General features: G+C 35.1%; 1 protein-coding gene across 3 annotated transcripts in view; it reads left to right on the top strand.

Annotated features, from left to right (window-relative positions):
- The window catches only part of rabgef1 (RAB guanine nucleotide exchange factor (GEF) 1), a 38,915-nt gene extending 13,705 nt beyond the window's left edge, over positions 1-25,210 (top strand). For 2 of the 3 annotated variants that reach the window (XM_059973226.1, XM_059973227.1), the window contains exons 3-9: positions 456-613; positions 9,173-9,342; positions 10,982-11,069; positions 14,916-15,048; positions 16,273-16,364; positions 18,864-19,120; positions 21,101-25,210. In XM_059973226.1, the coding sequence (XP_059829209.1) occupies positions 456-613; positions 9,173-9,342; positions 10,982-11,069; positions 14,916-15,048; positions 16,273-16,364; positions 18,864-19,120; positions 21,101-21,499 (1,297 nt within the window). In that variant the 3' untranslated portion in view covers positions 21,500-25,210. The remainder of the gene's footprint in view (positions 1-455; positions 614-9,172; positions 9,343-10,981; positions 11,070-14,915; positions 15,049-16,272; positions 16,365-18,863; positions 19,121-21,100) is intronic. The other variant, XM_059973228.1, reaches the window with a different exon arrangement.
- Positions 25,211-26,670: the final 1,460 nt, after the last annotated feature.

The raw sequence follows: 26,670 nt of genomic DNA, 5'->3' as shown, positions 1-26,670 counted from the left end.
TCAGAAGCAGTTGGAGCAGTGACTTTTTAGTATGGTCTGCACATAGAGAAATCTGAGGAGTTTGATTTATTTTATTATGGCAGTTGCTAGAAGCCTGAAGTGACAAAAGAAAATTCTGAAGATACTCTGGTCAGGTAACAACTGTGGAGAGAGAAAGAGAGTTAATAATTTACATTGATGACCTTTCATAAGTTCTGTATTCATTTCAAATTGAAGGTTGGAGAAATTACACATTATTTCTACATTTTAGATTCATAATAGTAATGCTTAGAGATTTCTTGACATCCACCTCCTAACCTCAATATTAATTAAGCATTGAATCAACAAACTACATTAATTTTGTCAAACATGTTGGATTTGGTCTGTTTTCTACATCTTTTTTTTCTCCTAATCCTTTTATCTCTCTGATGAAGTCTGTATTGTTGAGTAGAGTAAGCTCAAATATTTTTATTCAGTTTACAGCGCGAAGAAGAAGCTGCATATGCTAGCAGTCAAGGGGCACCATCACTCACATTTTCTAAATTTGAAGAGAAAAAGACAAATGAGACTAAAAGGAAAGTTCAGACTGTCAAAAAGTTCTTCAGCCCATCATCCAGGGCTGCACCAAAAAAAGGTAAATATATTTTAACTGAAAATATTTTAATTACCTACTTTTTAGAGAAATTGTACTTAGTATTTTAGCCTTGAATTTGCAAAATATTCTTGATTTTAAATTCTGAAAGTTATTCTTTGGTGCTGTTGGATTCTGGTGTTTTTGAGATGCAGAGGTTCTGTGGAAGACTAGAATGAACCATTAAGCTTGCTGCTTGCGGCTGTTAAATATTACAATAATAAAGAACAAACAATGAAGAGGGGAGTAGAGAAAAAAGTTGTTCCGGTTGTGCTCCACAAAAACTTGCTCCAACGAAAAAGATGAAAATATTCCAGTGATAGGAATTGGCCTGTAAAATAACCAGATTTAAGTGGTGTGACACCTGTAGAAAAAAGAACTAAGAAGCTTCTAGAAAAATATAAAACAACTGGACAACTAACTGAACAGTTATGCATCTACAGGTGATTTACATAAAAGTACAAGCAAACATAGGAGAGTTAAAGAACAGGAAAAATAACAATTCTACACTCTAGTCCAACAATGTTAATACTCAACAATGCTAATAACTCAATGTTGATCTTTATATAATTGTGATGTGCAAGATTTAAAATGACAAAACAATGGTTTTTTTATGTGGATCCATATGAAAGGGAAAACACTTGCTTCAGTTTCATTAAGAATAAGAATCCGTTAGGTTTATAGAAAACCATCCATTAATATGTGATCTTGTTCTAGAGCAATACATTCACAGAAAAGGGTTAGTTAACTCTATAAAGCTACTAATGGTAATAACGTAATCCCTTTCAAAAGCAGAAAAAATTCACACAGCCATAGATCAATTAGGTCAGTTTATCTGTTTTTACGTTTTAAACATATGATCAAACATTTCTTTAAAATAATAAAAAAACTGAAAATATTTGAAATATTCCAGCATTCAAGTAACATCATGGAAGAAAATGAATTCTCAGGTTGATTTTCATTTTTGGGGTTAAGTTTGATGTGACTGTTCTTCAGTTTCTTTCAATACAAAATATTTAGCCAGTTTGCTAGCTAAACATTATTTGAAAATGGGACAGTAGTTTACTTTGTAACTGTTATGCCTGAAGCACGAGTTTGCACAGACTGGTCTGTTAACAGAATATAGTGATTTTATAATAATTTCTAAACAGTCTCTGTTGGGGGTGAAAAAAACCCACAATTTTGTATTTAGTCTTAGAAGCTGCAATTCCCATTGGTATTTGAAATAAGTGAATATTTACTTTAATCGTACCTTATTTTCTTCATAGACTTCATGTTTGCTTTTAAGAATTGTAAGCTATAAGCACATTCCCCACCTGCTCCCATTCTATTTGGAGCTGTTTGGTTGTAAGTGGTGCACAAGCTTATTTACATGTCAGCCCATGAGGTGCAGTAATTTGGCCTCCATTATTCAGGAATTGATGCTCCTACATAGACCCTAAATATATCAAATTCCAAATTGCAATAAGATACTTTTACCTGGATTTGCTGCACATTTTTGGAGTTAACAGTATTATAAACTACAGCATAATCAGAGGAAACACTACCCATTGCTCCATTTCATCAGTTTTTTTTGTCAGTTTGATTTATTTAATTGTATCTAAATTTCATTCAGTATTTTGTACAATATAATGATGCTCCAAGTAATCACACTTTAAGATTTGGCTTTTCTTTTTCATGCTGTTCCTCCCCGCCCCCCCACCCCTTGCTCTTACTTCCTTTTATATGTTTAGTGAATCAAGACAAACCTCTTAAAAAAGGAATAGGTGGGAGGGAATGCAATGCAGATAACATTTTTAGGGATTTGAAGGAGATTTTTACTCTGCCTTGGGAGCTGGCTTCTACAGAAGGTAATGCAGCACAGCCACTAAGCTGTCTGCCTGTACTGGCTGGTATTGTATGTTACCTAAACCTGGGTAACTGGGGGTTATTTTTACTGCCCATAGTTGTTGATCAATTAATCCTTTTTTAATTGAATTGGAAGATTTTTATTCATTAAACAATGTTTCTTTTTATTTGAAATGATAATTTTGCTATGTGAAAAATAATTTCAGCTTCTTTAGTCTTAATTTCATTTTTATTTTTTATACTATTACATAAACTAAAATTCTTGTATTTAATTATTTTTCATTTGCATTTGAATGCCATGAGCACAACTCTGCTTTAGAAAATGGTTATTGGAAAAAATTAAAACATGAAATAACTCTTACTAAACATTGTTCCCCATAAGAGTTTGTTCTTGTGTAGAAATCTCTTTTTTCTGAATCGGTAACAGCTGTTGTGAGAGAATGTGTGGTCTCTTCATTCAGCTTTTGAAGAAATTTCTTCTGTTTTTCCTGAAGAGCTAGTTTTTTGAAATTCTGCCACTTGGCGATAGACTCTAAGGACATAGGTGTGCAATTCCTTCCGTAATGTCAGGTCTAGCCACAGATAAACGGCCTGGAGTTTCACTTCAAAAGTCATTAAATTTCTATCTGTTTGGGAAGGTTGTTGCAAGGAAGTTTCGAATTCAAACAAGGACATTTGAAACTGGGAAGTTTCAACGTTTGCATTCAAAATTTTATTTCTTAAATGCATACCATTGAACAAATCGCTGTGAGATTTTTTTAATGTTTTATTTTAAATTAACAACTGTGACCATTAAAAATTAACCTCTTCTGTTTGAAAGGTGTGTTTTATAAAAATCAGAGACTTCTGAGTAATGAAGCAAAAATAGATAGTATGATTGCATTGTCATCTGTAAAAAAAAAAGTAATTTTCTTCAGTATATTCTGACTCTTTTAAAAAATCCATTCTATAAAAATTTTACACATTTGTGATTTGTAAATATTATGTCCCTTAATATATTTGCTCCTAAAAGAATAACAAAATAAAGTAAAATCATTTTTGCAACATTATTCTATTAAGAACAACAACCTATAGAATTGGTTTATCAGAAGATATCTCTGATTTTAGATTACATTTACATTGTTGATTGGTAGAAAATACAGATACAATACATCGGCTCAGTTGCATTTAACAGTTGAAGTTACCCAACTAGTTCATTGGAGCAGCATTTTGAACTTCGTAGGAGCTAGTTAAATGACCTGAAACGTCAGTAGCAATTATGAAGTACGATGATATTTCAGGTTGAGTAAGTGAGGTGGGGGGAGGAAGACAGCAACATAATCGGGGTTGGATAAATAACTTGCTAACACAAAAGATCTTTACTAAAGTTTTTAATAAAGATGGAAGGAATAACGGATTAAAGTTCACTATCTGAATCTAGTTAAAGTGCCATTCTTTTTCTACCTCTGACTGCAGATTTATGGCTAATGCAATCAAATTTAGTTCCAGAAGAATGTAGATCAAAGTATTAAATTATCCCTTAATGTCATTCAGAGCTAATGTATGATGCTAGATAATTGGAAAATGTCAATTGGGCAAGCAGTATGTTTAGACCCTGTTGTACTTGTAAGATAAATGAATGAAACAGCATTTTGAAGCTAACAAAAACTAGTTGGGATTTATATTGATTAAATGTTGCTGCTGTTCCTGCTTTCAACAAGCTGGAAAATTTTTTAAAATTTTGTAATTTGTAATCCATTTTTTAAAGTTGTTTCCATTTGTTTGATGTTTAATGTGCATTTGGGGACTATATGCCTTTTTAATGTGCTTTGTGTTTATTTGATAATCTTTTGCCTCATTTTACTGCAGTGTTTGCTGGTAAGTTGCAAGGTGGGTACTTATCAAGTGTGTCATTGGGCTCAGAATTGTTACAGAGCATTTAGAACAGTACGTTTGAGTTTTGCATTGTAGTCCTCAAAAAGTAAACAATAATTTTCTTGATTTAGTTTACAATTCTACGAAATGAGGTTGGAGTCCATCATTAGCTAATCCAATAGTACTGACAGATTGCACTCACCAATAACCTGTTCATAGATAACCAATTGGCCAGGACCAGATAGCTCAGGGTCCTGACTCAACAAAAGTCAAAGATGAGGTAAGAGCAACTGCTACTGGCATTTAATTTGGCATCAGGGGTCATTGTAAAAGTGAAATTACTATGGACTAGTGGGAAAAATTGGAACTAGATGGGAGAATAGTTTATTTCATTGTGGAGTGGTGGAGCAGACTTGATGGGCTGAGTGACCTACTTCTGCTCCTTTGTCTTGTCTTGTGAAAAGGGTGTAACTGTTAGAATTACATTTTGTACAGAGATTCCTGGAGGTCAGCACCCCACACCCCACCTCGGGATTTCTGTGCAGGAATTTGTCAGGGCAGTGTTCTAGGGCCAACTTTTCTGTGATCTTCCAGTTGTAGTGAGCAATGAACATTTCAAATGTTCAACTGCCTTCAGCAAATGAAGCAGTTCAAGACTAGATTACATTTGCAATGACAACTAAGCAAAATTTAGGCATGGAGTAATAAATGGCAATTAACTTTTGTGCAAGTCAGTGAACATCTCTAGCAAGCAGGAACCTAACCATTTACTTCTGATAGTCTGTGCGGCATTTCATTGTCGAGACCCTCACCGTCAGTATGCTTGGAATTGCCATTGATCATGAATTCAACTACAGGAACCAGAAAAATATTGAGACCACAAAAAGGGGGTTCAGGGGCTCATTATTCTGTGATGAGTGACTCACCACCTGATGCATCAAAGCATTTTCACCACCTGCAAATCAGGAGCATGACGGAATTGAATACTTGCCCAGCTAAGTGCAGCTTCAACATCACTGTAGCAGCTCTGCATCAGCCAGAACATGTCAGTGGGCTTGATTGGTACCACATCAATCACCCTGAACATTCATTCTCCACCAGTGGCACTGAATGACTACACTGCACTGTTCAGACAAGCAATTGCAATTACTTGCGTCAACTCGTCTGACAGCACCTCCAAAACCTTTGAAACTCTGCCATCATCTGCATGCTCCCCTCTAAGTTGCACATAGTCTTGAGTTTGAAATATTATTTCTTCTTTGTAACTATATAAACCCTAGATCTTCAGGTCCAACATGATTGAAATACCGAAAGAAGGGGAATGTTGGAATAGAAAATAACTGCTGCCATAACCTGAACTGCAGACATGAAAATGTGAATATGTAACAAACGATTGTAATAGTTCCTGGGACATATTCACAGTGGGAAGGTATCTTAACCAGGATATGATCCTTCTGTGCATATACATATATTTCTGCTTACTTTATCTAATTATCTAGCCTAATTTTTTTCTTAACAGAATAACCCTAGCAGTTGATAAGTTGCTTAAAGTGCAAAAAAATTGATATACTTGAATGAGAGACTAAACTATTTCCAGATCTTCAGCACATTGCACTAAATATATCTGCTACTTTGTTTTTCTTCATTGAAGAATGTTAATTTATGGCTCAGTGTTTAACTTTAGGATAATAATTCTTGTGGTGCAAGGGCCACTTTGTTGTTTTCTTTTAGGAATCATAAGCATGGGACCAAAATGTGTGAAAATGCAGAAGAAACATGTTGTAGAAAAGTATGACCACAACCCTATCGGAAGAGGCCAATCCTTTATATCTTGAAATCCAGTGGTAGTTGGGTTGCTGGCAGCATAGTGAGGGATTCCTGTTACTGATGACCTCTGGCAGGGGGCAGATTTTCTAGTGGGACTTCACAGGCTGAAAAAGCTGGAATCACTCAACATATAATATAAAATTGTTTTCTTTTATTTTTGAAATAATAAATGGTCTTCTGTTTCACGCCAATTCTTTGAGCTACAATTCATATTGAAATCAATGGAGTGTTAGGTCATGTGCCAGCAGGTGATTCCTCCCCCCAGTATAATCTTAGAGCCTGTGATGCAGCTACACTCTTTGGGGACTCAAGTGACTCAAATGGCAGAGGGAGTAGACAGATTCTACCTTCCTGAATGTTAATAAATCATTGATATCGATCTACCTCTGGAGGTAATTGTGCAGTAATCTAGGAGTTTTTTGGTAAAAACAGTTGAATACCAGTGGTTTCTAATAAAGTCATTTGGAGTATCCTACTTATTTGGTATAATAAACAATAGAACACATATTAATGAAAATATTATTAATGAGGATATTACAATAGCAACACAGTTCTACATCTTTCCCATGTACTAAAGTCATTATAATTACTTTTATCCTTTTATTTTGTTACGATTTACATCAGATAAGAATGTTAAATTTTCAACAGTTTCAAATCTTCCTAAACAATATGGAGCTAAGTCACTGTCAATTTTCTTCAATTACTGACATTAAATTGGTAACAGTTCTGAGCTCTTTGAAACTTGTTTCACCAATAACTTGCAGTAAGATTGCTGTAGTTTAGAAGGCTACTTAGTAAAGCTGTATTTATATGTCATGTAATGGAGTTAGCTATGAATTTTCAAATTGCTAAATATGTAGCATGGAATTACTTTGTGATATATAATTTATAAATGTATTTGGAATATGACTTTATTGCTATGATAATTTTGTTTGTCATCTTTGCATTGTATTTATCAGTCACAAAAATAAATAGAAGTTGAAGTTGGTGATATTAGTGGATGAATACAATTTATTATAAGTCCATTTCTCTATATATGTTGGCATTTAGGGGTTTGATGGCCGCAAACAGAAATTCCCAGAGTAGAGCTGTTAAAAATTGTGTTCAAGAGGCTCAATTAGAAGAGTGAAATATAAGGACAGTAGAATGGTGGAAATTGCAGGAATAAGGGGTAAATCCTTGGTTAACAAGGATAAGACTCATAATTTTGAAGTGTTGTTTAACTGGGATCATTGTAAATGAACAAGCACAGGAATGTCAGACCAGCTGAACATTTAAGTCAGGATGCTGGCAGCAGATTTATGGGACACCACGGTATCTGAAGGAGTGCTTTACAGGATTGCATTACAGTAATGAAAATGGGTTTTTTTTAAATAACAGTCATAGATGAAACTTTGAGCATCTCATGAATTAAGGTAGAGTTAGTAATGTTATACAAATGGAAATTGGTAATGGAATTTGAAAGGATAAATGTAAGGTAAGTATTATGCAGAGGGACCTTGAGATCGCTCACTTAAACAAATAGATAGGGTGGTAAAGAGGGCACATAGTATACTTGCCTTCATTGAATATAAAAGTTGTAGATATTTTAAACTTTGTTTAGGTCACAGTTGGGAGTATTGTGTGTAGTTCTGGTCACCATGTTACAGGAAGGATGTGGAGGCTTTGGAGAAGTGCAGAAGTTCACCAGGATTTTGCCTGGATGAGAGAGTATAAACTATAAAGATAAGGTGAACAAACTTGATTAATTTTTCTGGAGTATTGGAGGCTAAGGGGTGACCTAATCATGATATATAAAATCTTGAGAGGCATAGATAAGGTAGATCCTTATCTATGCCTCTTTTCTGAGGGTAGGAAGCTCATATATGATAGGGATAAAGTTTAAAGAAGGTTTGCAAGGCACATTTTTCTGCACAGATTGAACAGGTTTAACTTGGCAGTGTGTTCGGCATAGACGTTATATGGGCCAGAAAGGTCTTTTCCTTTGCTGTGCTGTTCTATGATAGCATATTTAAGGAAAATAATGGGGAAAGGCAGGGGTTTGGAATTCTGGGGAGAATGATCACAACAGATTGGGGGGGATTGGGAGGAGATCTATATCTGAGGTGAGGAGCCTTTAACAATATCATTTAATGTGGGAGAAGTTGAGTGGTCAAGGGAGCAAGAGGTGAGTTTTTTGGACAAGATGAGCTTGGAGAGAGGAGGAGGAGTACAAAAAAGATTTAACTTTGAGGGGGTAATCTATTAGATGAGTAGCAGGGATGGAAGTGTAATAAAGTTCTCACTTGTTGAGGTTGAGTGTGAATGATGCATTCAACTCCAGCCAGTGATGAAGTTGAATCTTTTCTGCACGCTGATTCTCAGCAGGAGAGTAAGAGAATTTTGCAGAAGTGAAGATAGATGACTGTCAATCTTCCAGTAATGAATTGATTTTGTTGATGGGTCATGCCCAATAGTGTTTGAGGTCCAACTAGATAGTCCAGTTTATTGGTTTATGTCTATATCCCTTGGTTTAGGAAGATTAAAATAACACACCTTTTTTTAAAAAATACTGTGTTAAGGATTTTGCTACATGTAAGGTTTGTGTGTGAATTGTTTGCTGTGATTTTAATGCTAGCATAAATGCAAGCAAAAAGCTCTGATCTCTGGTATCTCTGAAAGTGATGTAATGAAGTGATTTTGCTTTTAAAAATTGTCAAAGAATGTGGATGCTGTCTGCTTGATGATGAGAGTTGCTCAGACTTTAGGGCAGTGATTCATTTGGAAATATCTTTGTCCAGCGGCTATGAGAGGTACAGCAAACTGAAATAAAGTAGCCAAACATAAAGTTAAGATAGAATCCACGCATGGTTTAAATGGGGCAATTCCTCAATATGAAATACATTGCAGATGTATTACATGCTGTTTGTATTAAAACTACAGTGCAAGAAGATTGCATTTTTCCTACTCAGATCAATTACTAGGTGGATTAAACAGTTGTTATAAAGCTCTTTGAATACTGGCTTTCTTACTTTTGTATTGTTATTACACTAGCAGACAGTCAGGAAGTCAAAGCTTCAAGTCCATCCATAAATAGACAGGCCAGCCTGGAAACAGAACGAGCTTCGAAGGACTTTATTGATTTCTTGAAGGGCTTTCGTAGGCCAGGTCAAGATATACTAAAACAATGTCGGGCATTTATTGAAAATATGCAGCATAAAAAGGTAAGGTTCAAGAGAAGTTTGTTACAGTTTACCTCTTTTGAGTATAACAAAAACATTATTTTTCTAATCTCTACAAATTAAAGTTGCACAACGCATAGACAGTTAAATATAAACTGTTGTCATTTAAAAGTATTATTAGTCTTTTAATTAGAATTGACCTGTTATATTTAGTAAGATTTACAAAGCAAACGTTCTCTGCTATCATTTAAAATGAACAAAAATTTCATATAAACATGTGATTGACATTTATCTCCACTTAGCTAAATTAATTCTAACCACAGCTATCAGTTTGTTTCTCCTCTTCAAACATCTTTTCTGTGTGTTGATAACTGGTCTTATTGAAACTCTTTTCAACTTTATTAAACAATTTACTTGATCAAAAACTGTCCCTAGTTAAATCCCTTCTGTAATGAAAATGGCAGTAGTTTCTGCTCATGATTAAAGGCTTTCAACCGCAGTTTCATCTGAGTGAATATCATTTCATCTATAGTGTCTGAAGGAAGGATTTGGGTATTCAGGTTAAGTCTTAGTTCTGATGATGATGACTACCAGCCACCACCATGCCTCAGTCATGAAATTTGAGATAGGGCCAAAGGATTAAGGTATCTGGATAATCATGGGAGTCTGACTCAAGTTCAAGCTCGTATGTCCTATGAGGTGGTGGCAGGCCCAATTGCAGAAGCAGGTTGTCAAATATAAGCTTTTGAAAAAGGAACTGCGTAGCATTGCTCAAACCATGTGCTCAGACAAGGGTAATACTGGCTAAATAAAGAAAAAATTATTACTAGGTGATCAGTTAATCCTCCTGGTATTTCATACACTTCCTTACTGTTTTATTACCTTAAGAATCAGCAGTAACACACAAAATACCGGAGGAGCTCAGCAGGTTAGGCAGCATCTATGGCGAGGAACTAAAAAATTGATGCTTAAGGTCAAGACCCTTCATCAGGACTTGATCAGGTCTTTTCAAATCACCAGAAAATATTAAGACGACCAAGTATTAGAAAGATGGATTCATAACTCAGCCTGAGCTATTGATTTCCTCCAGGATTTTGTGTGTGTTACTCTGGATCTGCAGAATGTCTTGTATTAATAAGCACCTGCAGAACAATTAATTACTGGAAAACATGTTCAGTGTTAGCATTAATGAAAATTAACTTCTCTAACGTTCAAACTATTCGTGTCTGTACTATATCTAAAATATGTTGAAATTATTCAAAATAAAAGATGGAAAAAGGAATTAAATGAACCCCTCCCAACTGCAAATTGCTACCCCATCTCTTCACTTTCAGTCTTGAATATTGGCAAAAAACATTCGTTTTTGGGCTTTGAACTTTGCTCCCCTTTCAGTCACATTTTCTGGCTTCAAGTGTTGAAAAGATTATTCATAACCTTTTAAGCACTTTTCAAAACTTGTACTTGAACATGCCATTTGACTGTCAGCTTCCTTACCATGTTATGATTGTATTATTGCCTTTATGCAGTATTTTAAGATGCTTTATTATAGTTAAAGCTCTATAGAAAAGCAAGCTTTTTCAAGATCTTATTTTAAGAGGACTTTTATAACAAAGTCAGATATCAAATCAGTTGATGCAAATGCTTAACTAGTGTTTTTTTTTTGCAATCCAACTTTTCTCAGGAATTAAGTATTGAAGAGCAGTCAGAGTGCGTCCAGGATTTCTATCAAAGCATGGTTGACCGACTACAGTCTCACTCCAGCTTTAAAGGTACCTTGCTTGGGATAGGACTTTTTAATGAACCTGATCATGTAAGATTGACCGATTGACCTGGAATTTTTCAGACACACTTTTTATCTTGATTTAAAGAGTTTCCAGTGATGGAGGTGTGTCTACTCCAGTCCTTAATGGTTTCTAATGTTTATTTTTAAATTCTCATCTGAATTTTTGCAATTTTGTCTATCCTGGTACTACCAAGGATCTTTTCCTGAATAGATGCTGCATGACCAGTTGAGTTTTAGTATCATGCACCAGTGGTTGATCTACCCATTGGTTTATAAGCATTTTGCTGTTTTGGGCAGATTAAACTTTCAGTAAACTTGTGTTGTGAATGTGTTTATGTTGCAATATAACCTGAGCTAAAGGGGATGGTGGAGAGCTGATATTTACCTCTGTTAGGGTGGCTAGAATCAGGGATCGTTGTCTCAAAGTGTTTGCCATTCAGGACAGGGATAAGAAATTTATTTATCCACAGGATAGTGAATCATTGGAATTCTTTATTCAATTGGCCTCATTCCCATCCATACATTTTAGACATTTGTCCACAAACACATTTCAGCAGTGAGACAGCAAAATGTAATTATGATTCATAAGGCAACAAGTATGTAAGTAATCTAAACTGTGATTGATAAGAGGTTCCACCTTCGCTCAGGGTTGGATACATAAATTTCCACGAGGTCTGTAGATGTTCAAGACAGATATTATTTTTCAAATATTTCGGGAGTCAAGAAATGTGTGGTTAGTGAAGTAAAGTGGTGCTGAGTTAAAAGGTCAGCCATGATCTCTCTCTTTTTTAAAAAAATTTTTTTTATTAGTTTTTCAAAACATTTTACAAATTAAAAACCCCAAATCCTAATGAGGAACATTAAAACAGTGCAAAATTAAGCATACAATAACAATATGCTACAAAGGAAGAGAATTTAGCAAAAAAAAAGCACCTGAATTAAAGACAAGTAAGCTTAGTGTCCTCCCCAAGCCCCACAACACAAGAAAAAACAACAGCAACTCCAGACCAACCACAACACAATATAGAGAGTATAAGTCAGGACAGCCAAACTCCCAGACTGTGAATACACTCAGCAACAGAGGGTAATAATGCCTTCTACCAGAAAAAAAAAGGAGCTGAAAGCAAGGGACCGAAAAGAAAAAAAAACCCTAGTCAAGAGGAAGGTTATGAAAGTACTCGATAAAAGGTCCCCAGACCTTATGGAACTTTAGATCCGAATTGAGAACTGAATAATGAATTTTTTTGAGGTCCAAACAGGCCATGATGTCACTAAGCCATTGAGCATGAGTGGGTGGGGCAACATCTCTCCTTCTGAGGAGAATCAAGCGTCTAGCCAGGAGAGAGGCAAAGGATAATATTCGGCATTTGGTTGGACCCAGACATAAATCTGTCTCACCCCAAAAACTGAACAGAACACTTAAGGGGTTTGGTTCTAGGTGCTGATTCAAAATACACGATAACGTAGCGAAGACATCTTTCCAGAATTTCTCCAAGCTAGGACAGAACCAGTACATATGGATGAAAGAGGCCACGCCCCTCTTGCATTTATCACAGAGCGGACTAACGCTAGGGTAGAATCGAGATAGTTTAGATTTAGACAAATGGGCTCTATAAACAATCTTAAACTGTAAAAGGCAGTGGCGAGCACAAAGAGAGGTTGAGTTAACCGATTTGAGAACTGAATCCCAGCTCTCCTCAGATAAGGAGATACTTAAATCCTGCTCCCAGGCCATTTTGATTTTATCCATGGGGGCCCATCGTAAGGCTGCTAGTTTATCTCGGATGATTGATATTAAGCCTTTACCTAGTGGATTCATGGAAAGAAATAGGTCCATAGCATTTTTCGCAGGCATTTCAGGAAAGTTAGGAATTAAAGGAGCAATAAAGTGTCGGATTTGGAGATATCTGAAAAAATGAGCATTGGGCAGATTGAACTTAACAGAGAGCTGCTGAAAAGAAGCGAAGCGATTATCAATGAAAAGATCTTCAAAATGTCTAATGCCCTTCCTATACCAAACCTGCAATGCTGAATCGTATGTAGTAGGTAAAAAAAGGTGATTATGAGCAATAGGGCTGGAAACAGAAAACCCCTGGAAACCGTAGCATTTCCTGATCTGAGCCCATATACGCAAAGTGTGTCTAACAAGAGGATTAGCTATTGATCTGGGCAGACTACTAGGGAGTGCAGAGATAGATAATTCTTTAGTGGAGCTCAGCTCCATCGCCACCCAGTTAGGGCACTCGGGTTGGCCATGGAAGAAAGACCAGAGGGTAGCACAATGTATATTAGCTGCCCAATAATATAAACGAAAGTTAGGTAAAGCCATGCCACCCTCTTTTTTAGATTTTTGGAGATGGATTTTATTAATTCTAGAGCGTTTATTCTGCCACAGATATGACAAAATAATAGTCTAAGGAATCAAAAAAAGATTTAGGAATAAAAATTGGGATAGATTGAAATAGGTATAAAAATTTGGGGAGAACGTACATTTTAATAACATTAATACGACCTACCAAAGACATAGATAGAGGTGACCATTGTACCAGACTCTGTTTTATAGCATATGAAAGATTGGCAAAGTTTTCACGAAAGAGATCTTTAAACTTCCTTGTGACTGTAATTCCAAGATAAGTAAATTGATTATGGACTACTTTAAAAGGGAGATCATGAAATGTTAGTTCTTGTGCTTCTTTATTAATTGGGAGAAGTTCACTCTTATGTAAATTAAGTTTATAGCCAGAGATCTGGCTAAACTGGTCAAGAAGTGAAAACATTAGAGGTAGCCATGATCTCTTTCAAAGGCATGAAAGGCCAAGTAAAATTTTTTAAATAAAGTTTTTCTTGGTTTTATATTCTATTATTCCTTTAAAATCAATATGGATTTTCAACATTTCAAGTTGCACCCCCCACCCTCATATACTCAGGTTTGTTTCTGCATAGCATTTAAAATTGATCCCCATTTTTTAAAATAAAAAATGGAATTTGTGTTTTAACTATATCCTTTTGAGAGAAAAGCATTCTATGACAGATTTTTATCTATTTGGTTGTTGAATCTTTAGAATATTTTGGATTTGGTACTTTATCTCTTGAATTAACTGATCACAGGTGGAGTAATGCAAGGATAAGAGCATGCATGTGGTTGTGATATTTGATGTAAAGGGCAAATATTTAGTTGTCTCATTCATAGACTTTATCATTTGGCTCAATATGACAAGGTACGTGCACAACATTGAACAAAAATGCAGTAATCTACCAGTAATCTATCTACTACCATAGCTAAGGTTCCTTGGTTAATTTACATTGTCTGCGTTGCCTTATGAATCATTTTCAGTGAGACATCAAAGAGTCTTCTGTGTTTGTGGATATAAAGCAGCAAAGTTGGAGAGCAGCAACTAGGAAAATGTATAACTTTTATGGAGAAAATTTATTTCACTATACAACTGATATCTTTGCCCAAGAACCTCTCAATTTGTTTTCTATTCTCATTTGGTAGATCAAATTATATTCCTTAATTCTATCTATTTATTTTAAAATAATGCTGATAAATAATTTTTTGGAAGTAAGACAACAGAATGTTTTTTTCTTGAAATAAGAAGGATTCAATAGTGTTATTAATATGTTCTGCCCAAAGAAACAAATGTGTTAGTTTTGTTTGTGCAATAGTTACTTTGTCAATACTTTATTGAAATCTTAGCATGTGTTTTACCAATTATTTGCAAAACATTCAGATTTAAATAATCAATCTTTCTAATACTGTCTCCACATTTTCTGGTGATTTAAAAAAAATTGCTCTCTATTTGGTTTTCTTGTATAACAATTGTTATCTTAGGTTCTCCTGAAGGGATAGAGAAGATCATGGATCAGATTGAAAACTATATGATGACACGACTGTACAAAACAGTATTTTGTCCAGAGACTACTGATGATGAGAAAAAAGATCTTGCAGTTCAGAAGCGAATTCGGTAAGAATATTCACTTCAGCTGAAATTGTTTTCAAGTAAGGTTAGACATAATATTTTTGAAAAGAAAATATGACTAATTGTAAATCTGTTCTGAGGTCACTAATTGTGCATGAAGCAGTTAATCTGCATTAACATATTCTTCCAGAATGACCCTGTGGTGTATTTAAATTTTGAATAAATGAATTTGGAAATTTAGTTCCAGATTTCTTCTCCAAAATCCATTTCAAATGTTAATGTGTATATTAAAGTTATTGCTGATGTGTTCTAAATTTTAGCTTTTTCTATTTTGAACTTTTGTCCTCTGGTCGTACTCCCACAATCCATTCCAGGTTAAGTGTTGAATTTACTTTTTATGTATTTTAATTAAAAGCACCTTAAACCTGCCCTTCCTTGGCTGAAAAGCATAAGTATTTTAAGTTTCTCCACGTGTCAGACCCCTATTGAGGCAGAACGTTTTTTTTGCCCGGAAATCAATGGCCAGATGCCTGGGTCTCATTGTTTGTCCTAGCATATTCACAAGTACAGTCTGTCATACTCGCAGGATAGTTTTGATGCATTAAGGGCCAATTATGCCAAGATTATGTGTTACTGAATATCTTTAACAAAGATAACCATTCATTAATATGTGGGATCTATCAAAATACAAAACTGCTGTTGATTTAATAATACTTCTATAGAACATATTTCAAGATCTAACCATTCCATATAATTTAAAAATATTTTAAAAGTTAGTTAAAAGTTAAAGTCTGTACCGAGCCTTATAGGCTCATCAGGCCGGTGCTTATGCCGGTTTCCGTGGTGTGAAGCAACTGAGAGTACGCGACTCACCCCTCCCCCCCCCCCCCCACTCCGGATAGGACGCCTGTCTATCGCAATTTTAAAAGCAGAACTAAATTAAATGATGAAATAAGTTTAGCATGTCTTTTTTAGCTTGTTTCTCCTATTTAGTTTCAACTTCCCTGTGGTGGTTTATGGCATTGGCTTCTTTGCCTGATAGCAAAAGTTTGTGCTGTCTAATTTGACTTTTCCATTATCGAGTCGTACACTTCAGGGCAAAAAGTGTCTCCTGTTAAGCCCACAAAATGCTTGAACTTTTACAGAGTAAAATAGGGAGCCATGAACAAATTTAGCAAATAATGGTCTGATAATTTCAAAATTTAAATCTCTGTCCTAGCAAATTTAAGGTTCTGCAATTCTAAGCTAACAAAATTTTATTAACTCCAGGGCGTTACATTGGGTGACACTTGAAATGCTGTGTGTTCCAGTAAATGAAGAAATCCATGAAGTTTACGAATTAGTTGTAAAAGCAATAACTGGTTAGTGTTGTAGTTTTTTAATTGCAATTAATGTCTGTAAAAATCTTAAGTATATCATTGAAATACTTTCGAGATTATTTGCACAAACTTTACAAAGTTAAGTTGTTAAACTTATGACAAAGCAAATATACATTTCCTAGTTTATTCTTCTGCTGTCAGAATGTATAAACAAATAGAAAGTAGCTTGAGCTGGTCATTTGGTCCCTTAAATCTTTTTCTACCATAGAATACAGTCTTGCCTGATATTCTGTCTCAGTACATATTCTCCTCTTTGCCCTTGGTGCCATTTATGTGTAGAATTCTATCTACAGTGTTACCTGCAATATAGAGAGGCTGTGTTCCTAAAAAGAAAATCTGTATTGGACTTTCCATCATACAAACCCTTTTTTCCCCACCATTGAATCCCATTTTCACAGCAGGAGGCCAGCTGAGGGATTTACTTTGGAGACTGACAAGGCAATTTTGTCTATTGATTGATACTTCTATATGACACATTGTTTAGTAATGTAACATCCATTTCTTTTTAATTAGAACAGTGACTGTTCCTGTTTTGCCTACAACAGAAACAGAATTCCCTTGCCTACAGAATACAGATAAGGGGGTATTATGTTATGAGAGAAACTTCCTAGCAGAATGGATCTCCACCGATTACATGGGAATCAATGGTCAAAAAGAGTTATCCCATTTCATATACTGATGGCAAACTTAGTAATATTATATTTGGTTCCCTTGTCCAGATTGCTGATGTATGCCGTGAATAGCTAAGACTCCAGCACTTATCCCTCCTGTGCCCTTCCATTCATTGCTTGAACCCTTCTCCAAGACAGCCTCACTTATTCTGCTTATTGCTGCTTTCTGTCTCGATATAATTTCATTCTATTGTCCGTAGATCATCTCCAATTCCATTTGTTTTTACTTTGCAAACCAAATTCTTATCTAGAGCTTCTCAACATATTTGTGTACACCTAAACCATGTGTTCTTTCATCTGTTCTACTAGTTATATCTTCAAAAAAAACCAAACAAAACTCCAGTAGGTTTGTTTGATATGATTTCTATCAAAAATCCACCTTGGCTTTAAAGATTCAAAATACATTTATTATCAAAGTACAAATGCAATATAAAACCTTGAGATTCATCTTTATCTAAAACTGTTGATATTTTGTAAATATCCTGTTATCACAAGCTTCATGCTGTCCACATTTCCCTCCTACTGATGTTTAACCATCTAGCCTGTAGTTCCCCTGTTTTTTCCATCCTTCCTTTCTTTCTTCTGCAGTCTGCAACAACTGTTTTGCCTTCACTAATGCATTCACTATTTTCAAGGCTCCCTCTTTTAGTATTTTGGGATGTAAACTTTCATTTCCAAATGATTTGATGGCTTTGAATTCCATTAGTTTAGCTAGCATTTTTGTTAAATTAATTTCCCGGAGTCTGGGTTTTTCTTCCGAATCTTATTTTTCTCGCGTATCAGGGACGTTATTTTGTTTACCTCTTTAAACAAAACTGAAGGAAAGAGAAGATTCTTCACTAGGACTGGAAAACTGAGAAAACAAGTATATTTTAGATTATAGAGAAGATGGAGGATGGATGAGTAGAGCAAAGAGAATATCTGTGATGAGGTTAAATTAAATAGGTTAATGTTGCTTGTTATGGTACTTAATTGGATATGCCAAGCCACACTAACTGAGGGAAAGAAAAACTACACTTGAAGTCACAAATGGTTGACTGGCAGACCTTGCCAGTTCTGAAAAAGAAAGAAAGAATGAGTTACCTCATGTCCAGAACGCTGTAACATGCCCAGACAGATGATCTGTTATTCTTTAAGCATACATTAAGCCTCATTACAATGGAAGAGGCCATAGAGAGGTCCAGGTCGGGAGTGGGATGGAGAATTAAAATGACTGGCAGCCAGAAGCTAGGTTTATTCATTGCAAACTGCATATAGGTGCATTGCAAGGTGGTTACACAATATGTGCGTATTTTCTCCAAACTTGAAGAGCAAATTGTGACCAACTGATACAGTACACTAGTTTAGACATAGAATTTGCCTGAAAAGATTTCCCAGTTCCTGAGGTTGGGAAGGGTGAAAATGAAAGGACAGGTGTAGCTAATGCAACTGTTGCTTAGAAGAGTACCACAAGATGGGGAATGGTTGGTGAGGATGGAGCATCAAACCAGAGTGATGAAAAGAACAGTCTCTTTTGAAATACCTGGTTATCAATGTGTTGCCATGTAACCTGCTGGATAGTGTGAGAGATACCCGTAGTAGTTGATACCTGACAGCAGTAGACTTTGGAAGTCAAATTCACACCACCCAGCATATTGGATTTTTAGCAGTTTTGTTTTGAGATCAGTACTGAATTCTATGGTGTCACTGGTGATGCCAAAATCCAAGCCATTGTGTAAGATTTGACATCAAATCTTTGACAAGCATAGGTTACAATGAGTTATGGTAAATTTAATACAGTAAATATGTAATTTTCTCAATTTTCATGCAGCTGTAATAGAAATGGATTCAAGACGAGTTCCACGTGAAAAACTGACCTGCATCACTAAATGCAGCAAACACATTTTCAATGCCATAAAGATCACAAAGAATGAACCTGCCTCTGCTGATGACTTCTTACCGACGCTTATCTACATAGTATTAAAGGCTAATCCCCCTCGGTTACAGTCAAACATCCAGTATATTACACGATTCTGTAACCCAAGCAGACTGATGACTGGTGAAGACGGATATTATTTCACAAATTTAGTAAGTATTGTAACAAATTTAGAACGTTACTAAAACAGCCAGCAACATTAGGCAATTACTTGATAAAATAAGTAAATGCTGAGTTTTTTTTTTCCAAAATTTAAATATGGTATTTTCAGTTATTTCTACTAGTCATCATCTTCTTTGGTACTTTCTTTAGGTTGAGGGTGAAATCCTGTCTAGTTCAGTGGTCCTGACATAAATGTTGAGGAAAGTGTGGCAGAGGTGGGGCAGGAAGCACTTGACAGGTTGGGGAGTTTGGTCATTTGAAATGTGGCATCTTGTGTCAGCTCTAGACTTTAGTATCCCAGTGAGGGAACCTGAGGTTCCAGATGCCATTTTGAATAGTGATGAGCGAAGGGCTCTCATGAATTGATGGAGATATCATGCATGCCACAGTAATCTCTTGCTGGGGACAGACCTTGGTATCAAATGCTTGCTTTGGGGTGAATATGTTGACTGTAGAAATGATAAGCCACGTCTAGTGGAGACAAATGAGTATAAAGAAAGCCCCAGTGCTGGACATTAGCTTGGAGGAGAATGCTGATGTTGTTTTGCTTTTCCTGATCGTGAATTTGGGGGATATTTCATATTGTGTTGGTGGTGTTTTACCAGCTCTGAGAACCCTACTGTAGGTATTTCTTGTTTTAGGATAGAGGAAGGTAAGGATTACTGTTACTTGGTTGAAGGTCTTGACCTTTAACATATGTTTCACAACTTGTTCTCTGATAGCCAAAGCATGTACTGGTGCATTGAAGGAGAATTTGACAGGTGACTTTTGAGTTTATAAAAAATCAACAATGAAGGGGCTGATGCTCCAGATTTGAACAATGCAAATGTATTGTAATGAATAACGAGATTTGAATAACTGTGGTTTTGAAGTTATGGGAACTTGTGTTGATATTTTCCACGTTGCTAGGCTGTACTCCTGTGGATTATTATCCTTTTCCAAGTGTTGTAATATCACTATGGATACATAGGTCTTGAAGCTTTCTTACCTTTCAATTGGCATTTGCCCTTTTCTTAAGGTCTGGGATAGTGGCAAGCTAGACTGGCTAGTTCATTAATGAGATATAGATGAGTTTTCCAAAATGTTCCTTCAATGAGGTAGTACATACTTCTATATTTTGAATAAACTCTTTCTTTCTCCTCTCAGCATGATGATTATTGATGTTCATGACAGTGCAGTGCAGAAATATCTGCATATGTTGTAGTTATCAGAGTTGTTGGATCTCTTATGCCCTTTCTCTCCACTATTTGCTCTTTAGTTCATGGATTTTATGTTCGATCTTAACCTTCACATGGCTGTAAAATTGTTCCTTTCCTTCTCAACAAAGCATTATTGCTGTTTTCTGGTATAGAATTCGAAAGTCTTGTCATGGGTAGACCAGGGAATCTGCTTATATTTTAATATATCCTAATAAAATGTAGGACTGCTTCTTTAGATTTGAACGGCATTGGTTCTTTGACTTCTTTCACAGCTTGGGTAAAAATATATCATTATTATTAAATTATTCTCTCCTAATTTAACTGCATAATAACAAAGATATAATAATGGAAGAGTAAGTTAGCAATGACGTTTAGTAGTTTTTGGTTCTGAATGGATGACCTGATATCAAAATGTAAAACATGTACATCATCTGGCGCTGCAAATCAATTTTAACAATAGATTTGGTGTGATATTCTTGGACCTAGCCCTGATTATTTGTTAGAATATCTGATATTGTTTGCATTTCATGTGTCCTTTAAAGTTCAGAGTAATCATTGCTAGAAGGATGGGGTTATGAAGTTTTGGAAATATTAAATATACATGAATAGTGAATCAAATGCAATTGACTAACATTGCTGATCTGAATATTTCAACATTTGCATTGCTTGACATTCTTTAAGTATTATTTAATAAGTTTTAATTTAAGGTTTTATGTGAGAAATTAGCTGCACTGGCATGCTATAATGCTTTTCAAATGTCTTTGATTGCAGTGTTGTGCAGTTGCCTTTATTGAAAAGTTGGATGCTCAGTCTTTGAATCTAACGCAAGAAGATTTTGATCGCTACATGTCTGGTCAAGCATCACCGAAGAAACATGACTCTGAAGATTGGTCTACTGGGGCGTGTGCAGGAATGAAACAAATGTGCAAAAACTTAAATCTTATTTCACAGCTGAATGAGAGGCAGCAAAGGCTTCTGTCTGCTGCCAAACAGCTTGAAAAGGACTTAATTGATTGGAGTGAAGGTGTAACTAAAGAAGTTGAAGACATCATTGAGAAATACCCACTTGATATCAATCCTAGGGGCCAGTCAGTAGTGGCAATCGATTCTGACAATGTAGAAAATGACAAGCTTCCACCACCAATCCAGCCACAAATGTTTGTTGGCTGAAAGAATTAAAACTACAAATATGAGCAAACTCTATGCAGAGGTGTGTTCATTTCGAAGCTACATATTTGCTGAGAATTTGGAACTTAAATGTGACTTTCTATGTCAATACCTATAATTGTAAAGTTATATCAGTACTTTTGAGGTAAAATAAGAATGTAAAATGCTGGTGCGGGTAAATAGCAGCCATTCAGACAGCACCAATGGAATTTGCAACTCCTACCTGACTAGCTGAGCACTTTCAGCATTGTGTTCCTATTGCAGATTGTGAATTACTGGAAGAGCTAGTTTGTTCCATCTTTTTAAAACTAGAAAGTGTCTGTTTTTTACTTTCTATATTCTTTGTGACATTATTTTATTTTAATGCTATCATTGAGAATAATTGTATTCAGGGATTCTAGTTTAAATTATCTCAAATTGTATTCTGTTTAATAATGTTGTTGAGATTTTCACCAGTGTTCTCAGTTTATAGATTGAGTTGTTATAAAATAGGTAGCATTATAACTATTCTTTTAATTATCTTAAACATAGATTTGTTACAAAGATATTTAGTTTGCTCATTGCAGTACAGGTAAATGACTTGGCAATACAGGTTTTCAAAATTTTAAAGGAGTAACCAATAAAAGCACAAAATATTCATGTTTTTATTTTCCCTCTGGTATTAACTAGAAAAAAAACACATCAGTAAAACACACTTCTGCCTCTCTCAATTTTAAAATTCAATCAGTGATACAGATGACTTGCTGAGAGGTTATTCTGATGTGGCCCAATTGATTGGATTTGCAGATCTTGTAATTGTAATGTTGGAATGGTCAATGGGCCATCTGCAATAATACAACTTGGATGTGGTTCATGGTAATTGAAATTCAGATTGTGTTCTGGTCCAGCTTTGATAGAGAAAAAATATTTTAATTTTGAATACACCCAATTCTTTTGCAATTATTTTAGTCTTTACATTGCATAACCATTTCAATAGTTTGATAACATTTGAATCACCAGAAGTTTTGTGTGTACTGTACTCATTTTTCTAGTTCCCAGAATCTTAGACTCCAATTGTATATTAATTTTAACAGTACTCACTGATTTCATATGTGTCATTGAGGACATCTTGTATTTGAGAAGTAAAATAATAGGCAGCTAATAAACCGTTCCATTACATTGGTTCCATGACTCCACAATTATCTTTCTAACTTGAGAATTGTTTTTGTGATAACTTCCCTGTGAGCAGTGAGCAGTGGATAAACTAAATCCGCATTATATCAGTAGGGTGATTTGTTTGACAGTTTCCAAGCTTCATTAACTCCAAAGTGATTTGCACCATATTGAGGTTTCTTTCAATTTTCAAGCCTGAGTGAGTTGGTTGCTGTAAATGAAGTAGTGCAAAAGTTGGAAAATTGACTTAAGTACTTTGCTGCAAAACGTTAACCAATTTTTAAACTGTTGAAATGTGTGCTTTGTGTGTCTCTAAATCCCTTTGCTGTAATTGGCTCACTGTCAAATAGTGTGTGGATTTTTAATGCACACATAGTCACCACCTCTGAAGTACTAGAAGTTTGTACAGTAGAATTTGTGGCATTTAAATCTTTCCTGACACTCCATCTAACTTTCACATACAGGTTATTTATAAATTTTATTTAAATATTTTCTTGAGTTGTCATACACCAAAGCAACTGGGTCCATTTTTTCTCTCTTGTCGGGAAAATCAGTGTATCTCTAGAAACTTTTTATTGAAAAGGAATACATTTTCATTTATACTTTTTTTTTTGCAAATCCTTGTAAATATTGAGGATTAAGCACTATTGTATGAAGTAACACTACTTTTGCTATGCCAGAAGATGCACAAAATACCTTGATGCAATGAGTTAATTCTTCCCACTAAAATGATTTAAAAAATTTATGTTGCATGAAATAAGAACTGCTGTAAGCAAATCATTAATGGGTTTTGTAGAATTTAATATTGTTTAGGATTAACAGTCTAGGGCCCTAAAATTTTTGCATTTTAACTTGAAGTAAACTTTAATTTCATCAATATTTTACATGCTTCCTAGTAATACAGTAAACTGAATTGCATTAGATTTGACATTGTTACTGCCTAAGAATTAGACTGGTATGAACCCCAAAACTTTGAGGATCAGGCTAGCAGCATCTAGTACACAGCTTGCAGTCTTGAATATTTCTGTAATTACTCAAACTATTTATTTAGATGTTTTGAGATTAGGCAATGAAAGTAAAGGATAATGCTCCTAGTTTGTGAAGTCAGTCTTATTTATCTATCTATTGAATGGGTACCCAGTGGTAAATTAGTTTTGAAGTTTCACAATTCTGGTATTAAATTAAAAATCCAATGATGAATTCAGACCTGAGTGGCATTCTTTTATTGGATGAGCATTTCTTGGTGATTCATCTGGTGACTGTTCATGTTGTGCGCAATTCTGTAGTTGGGATGCATGCCAGAAATATTAAATTAAAATTGATTATATGGCTGTTTTTTAGATAATCTTTTCTAACACTTCCAAATTAACTGACCATCCTGTGATTTCCTTAATTTTTAAATGTGTAATGCAGAAATAATACAAAATATGGAAAAAAGCAATCTGAAAGCATTTCTATCAAAACAAAAATCAATTTAATGTCCTTGATTTTACATTTTTTAAGTGAACTAATAGCTTTGTCTTTAGATACATTTAACTCCATAGTTTACATCTCTCAGTTTAACAAATAATAAACATTAATTTATCATAAACTCATGTGGCAGGACTCTTTCACTAACAAGAGTAATCTATCAAGACTTTCAGACAGCGACCCAAGATTCAGATTTGGGTATCATTTGGAAGGTAAAGAAAGGCAAGCTTGTACTGTTTAAAATGGACAAGGAAAAGTGATGGGAAGATGCTTCTGTAACACAACTAATGCTAAAACTGGAAATACCTGTAATTATAACTGTTACTCTATCAGTTACCATGTGAGTTAATAAGGAAGTGTGATTTCTTCCAATCCTCACACTTGCTTAAGCAATAAATTGTTCAAGCATTACTTGAACTTGCTGGCAGGTTTGTGAATGTTTGACAAGACTAATAATTTGCTTTTTCTTCGAATGAAATAATAAGCAAAATGTATTGAACAGAGAATCGATAGAACAAATGGAACCAGGATTTGTTCTAAGAAATTCACAGTAGATTAGATAAAACCTCCAATATTTAATTTGATGGTAACAATTTTGCATCACAGGCTTTTCTAATACTCAAATTCCACTTGGTTGTTCAATTGCTAGCCATCCATTGAATAAAGAATTCCAAAGCAAGTGAGTTCCTTGGTACAGTATATCAAAGAATCTTAAAGTAACTGGTGCAATTTAAATTTGTATTTTTCTGCTGATTTTTATTGTAGAGTAAAATCAATTATGTGATTAGAAATATATTGTCATCATATTGAACAAGTCTTTTTATTTTTATCATCTTGTATAACTTATCTGCAATAATCTGTACGGTTCCATGTTGAATGCATTTTTAGTGTCTTAAGTGATTTTTAAAGATTAAGCAGAGACATTTGCTTAAACGATTTAAATGCTATAGTCTGCACTTTGATTTTAAGATGTATAATAACATTGGTTTAGTGTCATTGTGGAAATGTTGGATACAATGTAATCTTTGGAATCCTGGTCAAAAGAATATGGTATCTCCAAAACAAAATATTAAATGGAATTTTAGAAATGGATATGACTTAGTAAAGCATATCTTTATCTTGAATGAACATTTGCAGATTTGGGTTTTTCTCCTTTCATAACTGCTGTACCCGTTTTGGAAAGGGTCACTACAAATTAAATTATCATTGTCTTCAAATCATTCTATCATTGACATTGTAGATGGATATTGCCCCTAAGATTCATTTTCTTGGGGGCATACTCAGTAAGTCCATAGAATAATAACTGTAACAGAATTAGTGAAAGACTGCACCAAGTTGGGTGTCCAACAAGTGTGCAGAAGACAGTAAACTGCAATTAGAAAAAGTAATAATTATAAATAAGCAATAAATATCAAGAATATCAGATGAAAAGTCCTTAAAGATCCACTAGCTGTGGGTACAATTCAATGAATGGGCAAGTGAAGTTGAATAATGTTATCCCATTTGGTCCAAGAGCCTAATGCTTGAAGGATAGTAACTGTTCCTGAACCTGATGGTGTGAGTCCTGAGGCTCTTGTGCCATCTTCCTGATGGCAGCAGTGAAGAGAGTATGTCCTGGACGGTTGAGTCCCTGATGATGATACTTTCCTACGACAGTGCTTCAGACCGATATGCTCAGTGATGGAGAGGACTTCACCCATGATGGACTCAAATGTATTACTACTTTTTTGTAGGATTTTACATTCCAGGGCATTAGCGTTACCATATCAGGCTGTGATGCAGTCAGTCAATATACTCTTCACTACACATCTACAGAAGTTTGTCAAAGTTTTAGATGTCAGGCTGAATCTTTGCAAACTCAAAGAAGTATTTGATGAGATGTATGCAACATCCTTGAAACTGGAGAAAATAAATTTATGAAGGGAAAACCCAAATTCTGAATGCTGAAGATTGGTGTAAATCAAATGATCTGCGGGCATGTTTATAAAGAAAATACTGACCTTTTCAATTTAAAGTTATTTTGTACTTAAATTCATCTATATGTCCTAATAGACTAATAGTTGGTAGTTTTTCAAGTTTGTAGGGATGGTTTTGGGGAAAAGGAGAGCTAGAGGACATGTTAGTGTTTAGAGACAGTGATGTGGTGAATTTATAGGTCAGATTAGGTTTGGGGACAGGGAGGTGGAGGAGTTAGAGGTCAGGCCACTCTGCGCTTGAAATTAGCAAAATAACAAAATAAGCGGAATAAGAGTAATTAGCGTTCAAATCAGCAGCCAACAAAAAGATATCATCCATGTCCCTGGCTGCTTCTAACTAAAACTAGGACAATTGCTTCTACCACCCCAACCCACATGACAAATTACTGTAACCTATCTTTAAAAAAAAATGCAACACAAGATACATGGCTCCTATATCCCACCCCCATAAACATTACACTTCTAATTACAACTACATAAATACAGAAATAGGAAGCATGAAATCTTCAAGGATAAACATCTTAACATTTATGCAAAGGTCCTCTTTTTTTCTTCTTCAAGTCATGTAGCAGTGTA

This window comes from Hypanus sabinus, chromosome 6, assembly GCF_030144855.1.
Source record: "Hypanus sabinus isolate sHypSab1 chromosome 6, sHypSab1.hap1, whole genome shotgun sequence".
NCBI classification, from domain to species: Eukaryota; Metazoa; Chordata; class Chondrichthyes; order Myliobatiformes; family Dasyatidae; genus Hypanus; species Hypanus sabinus.
Note: the sequence above shows the minus strand (reverse complement) of the source record. Positions and strands in the feature narration are given on the sequence as shown.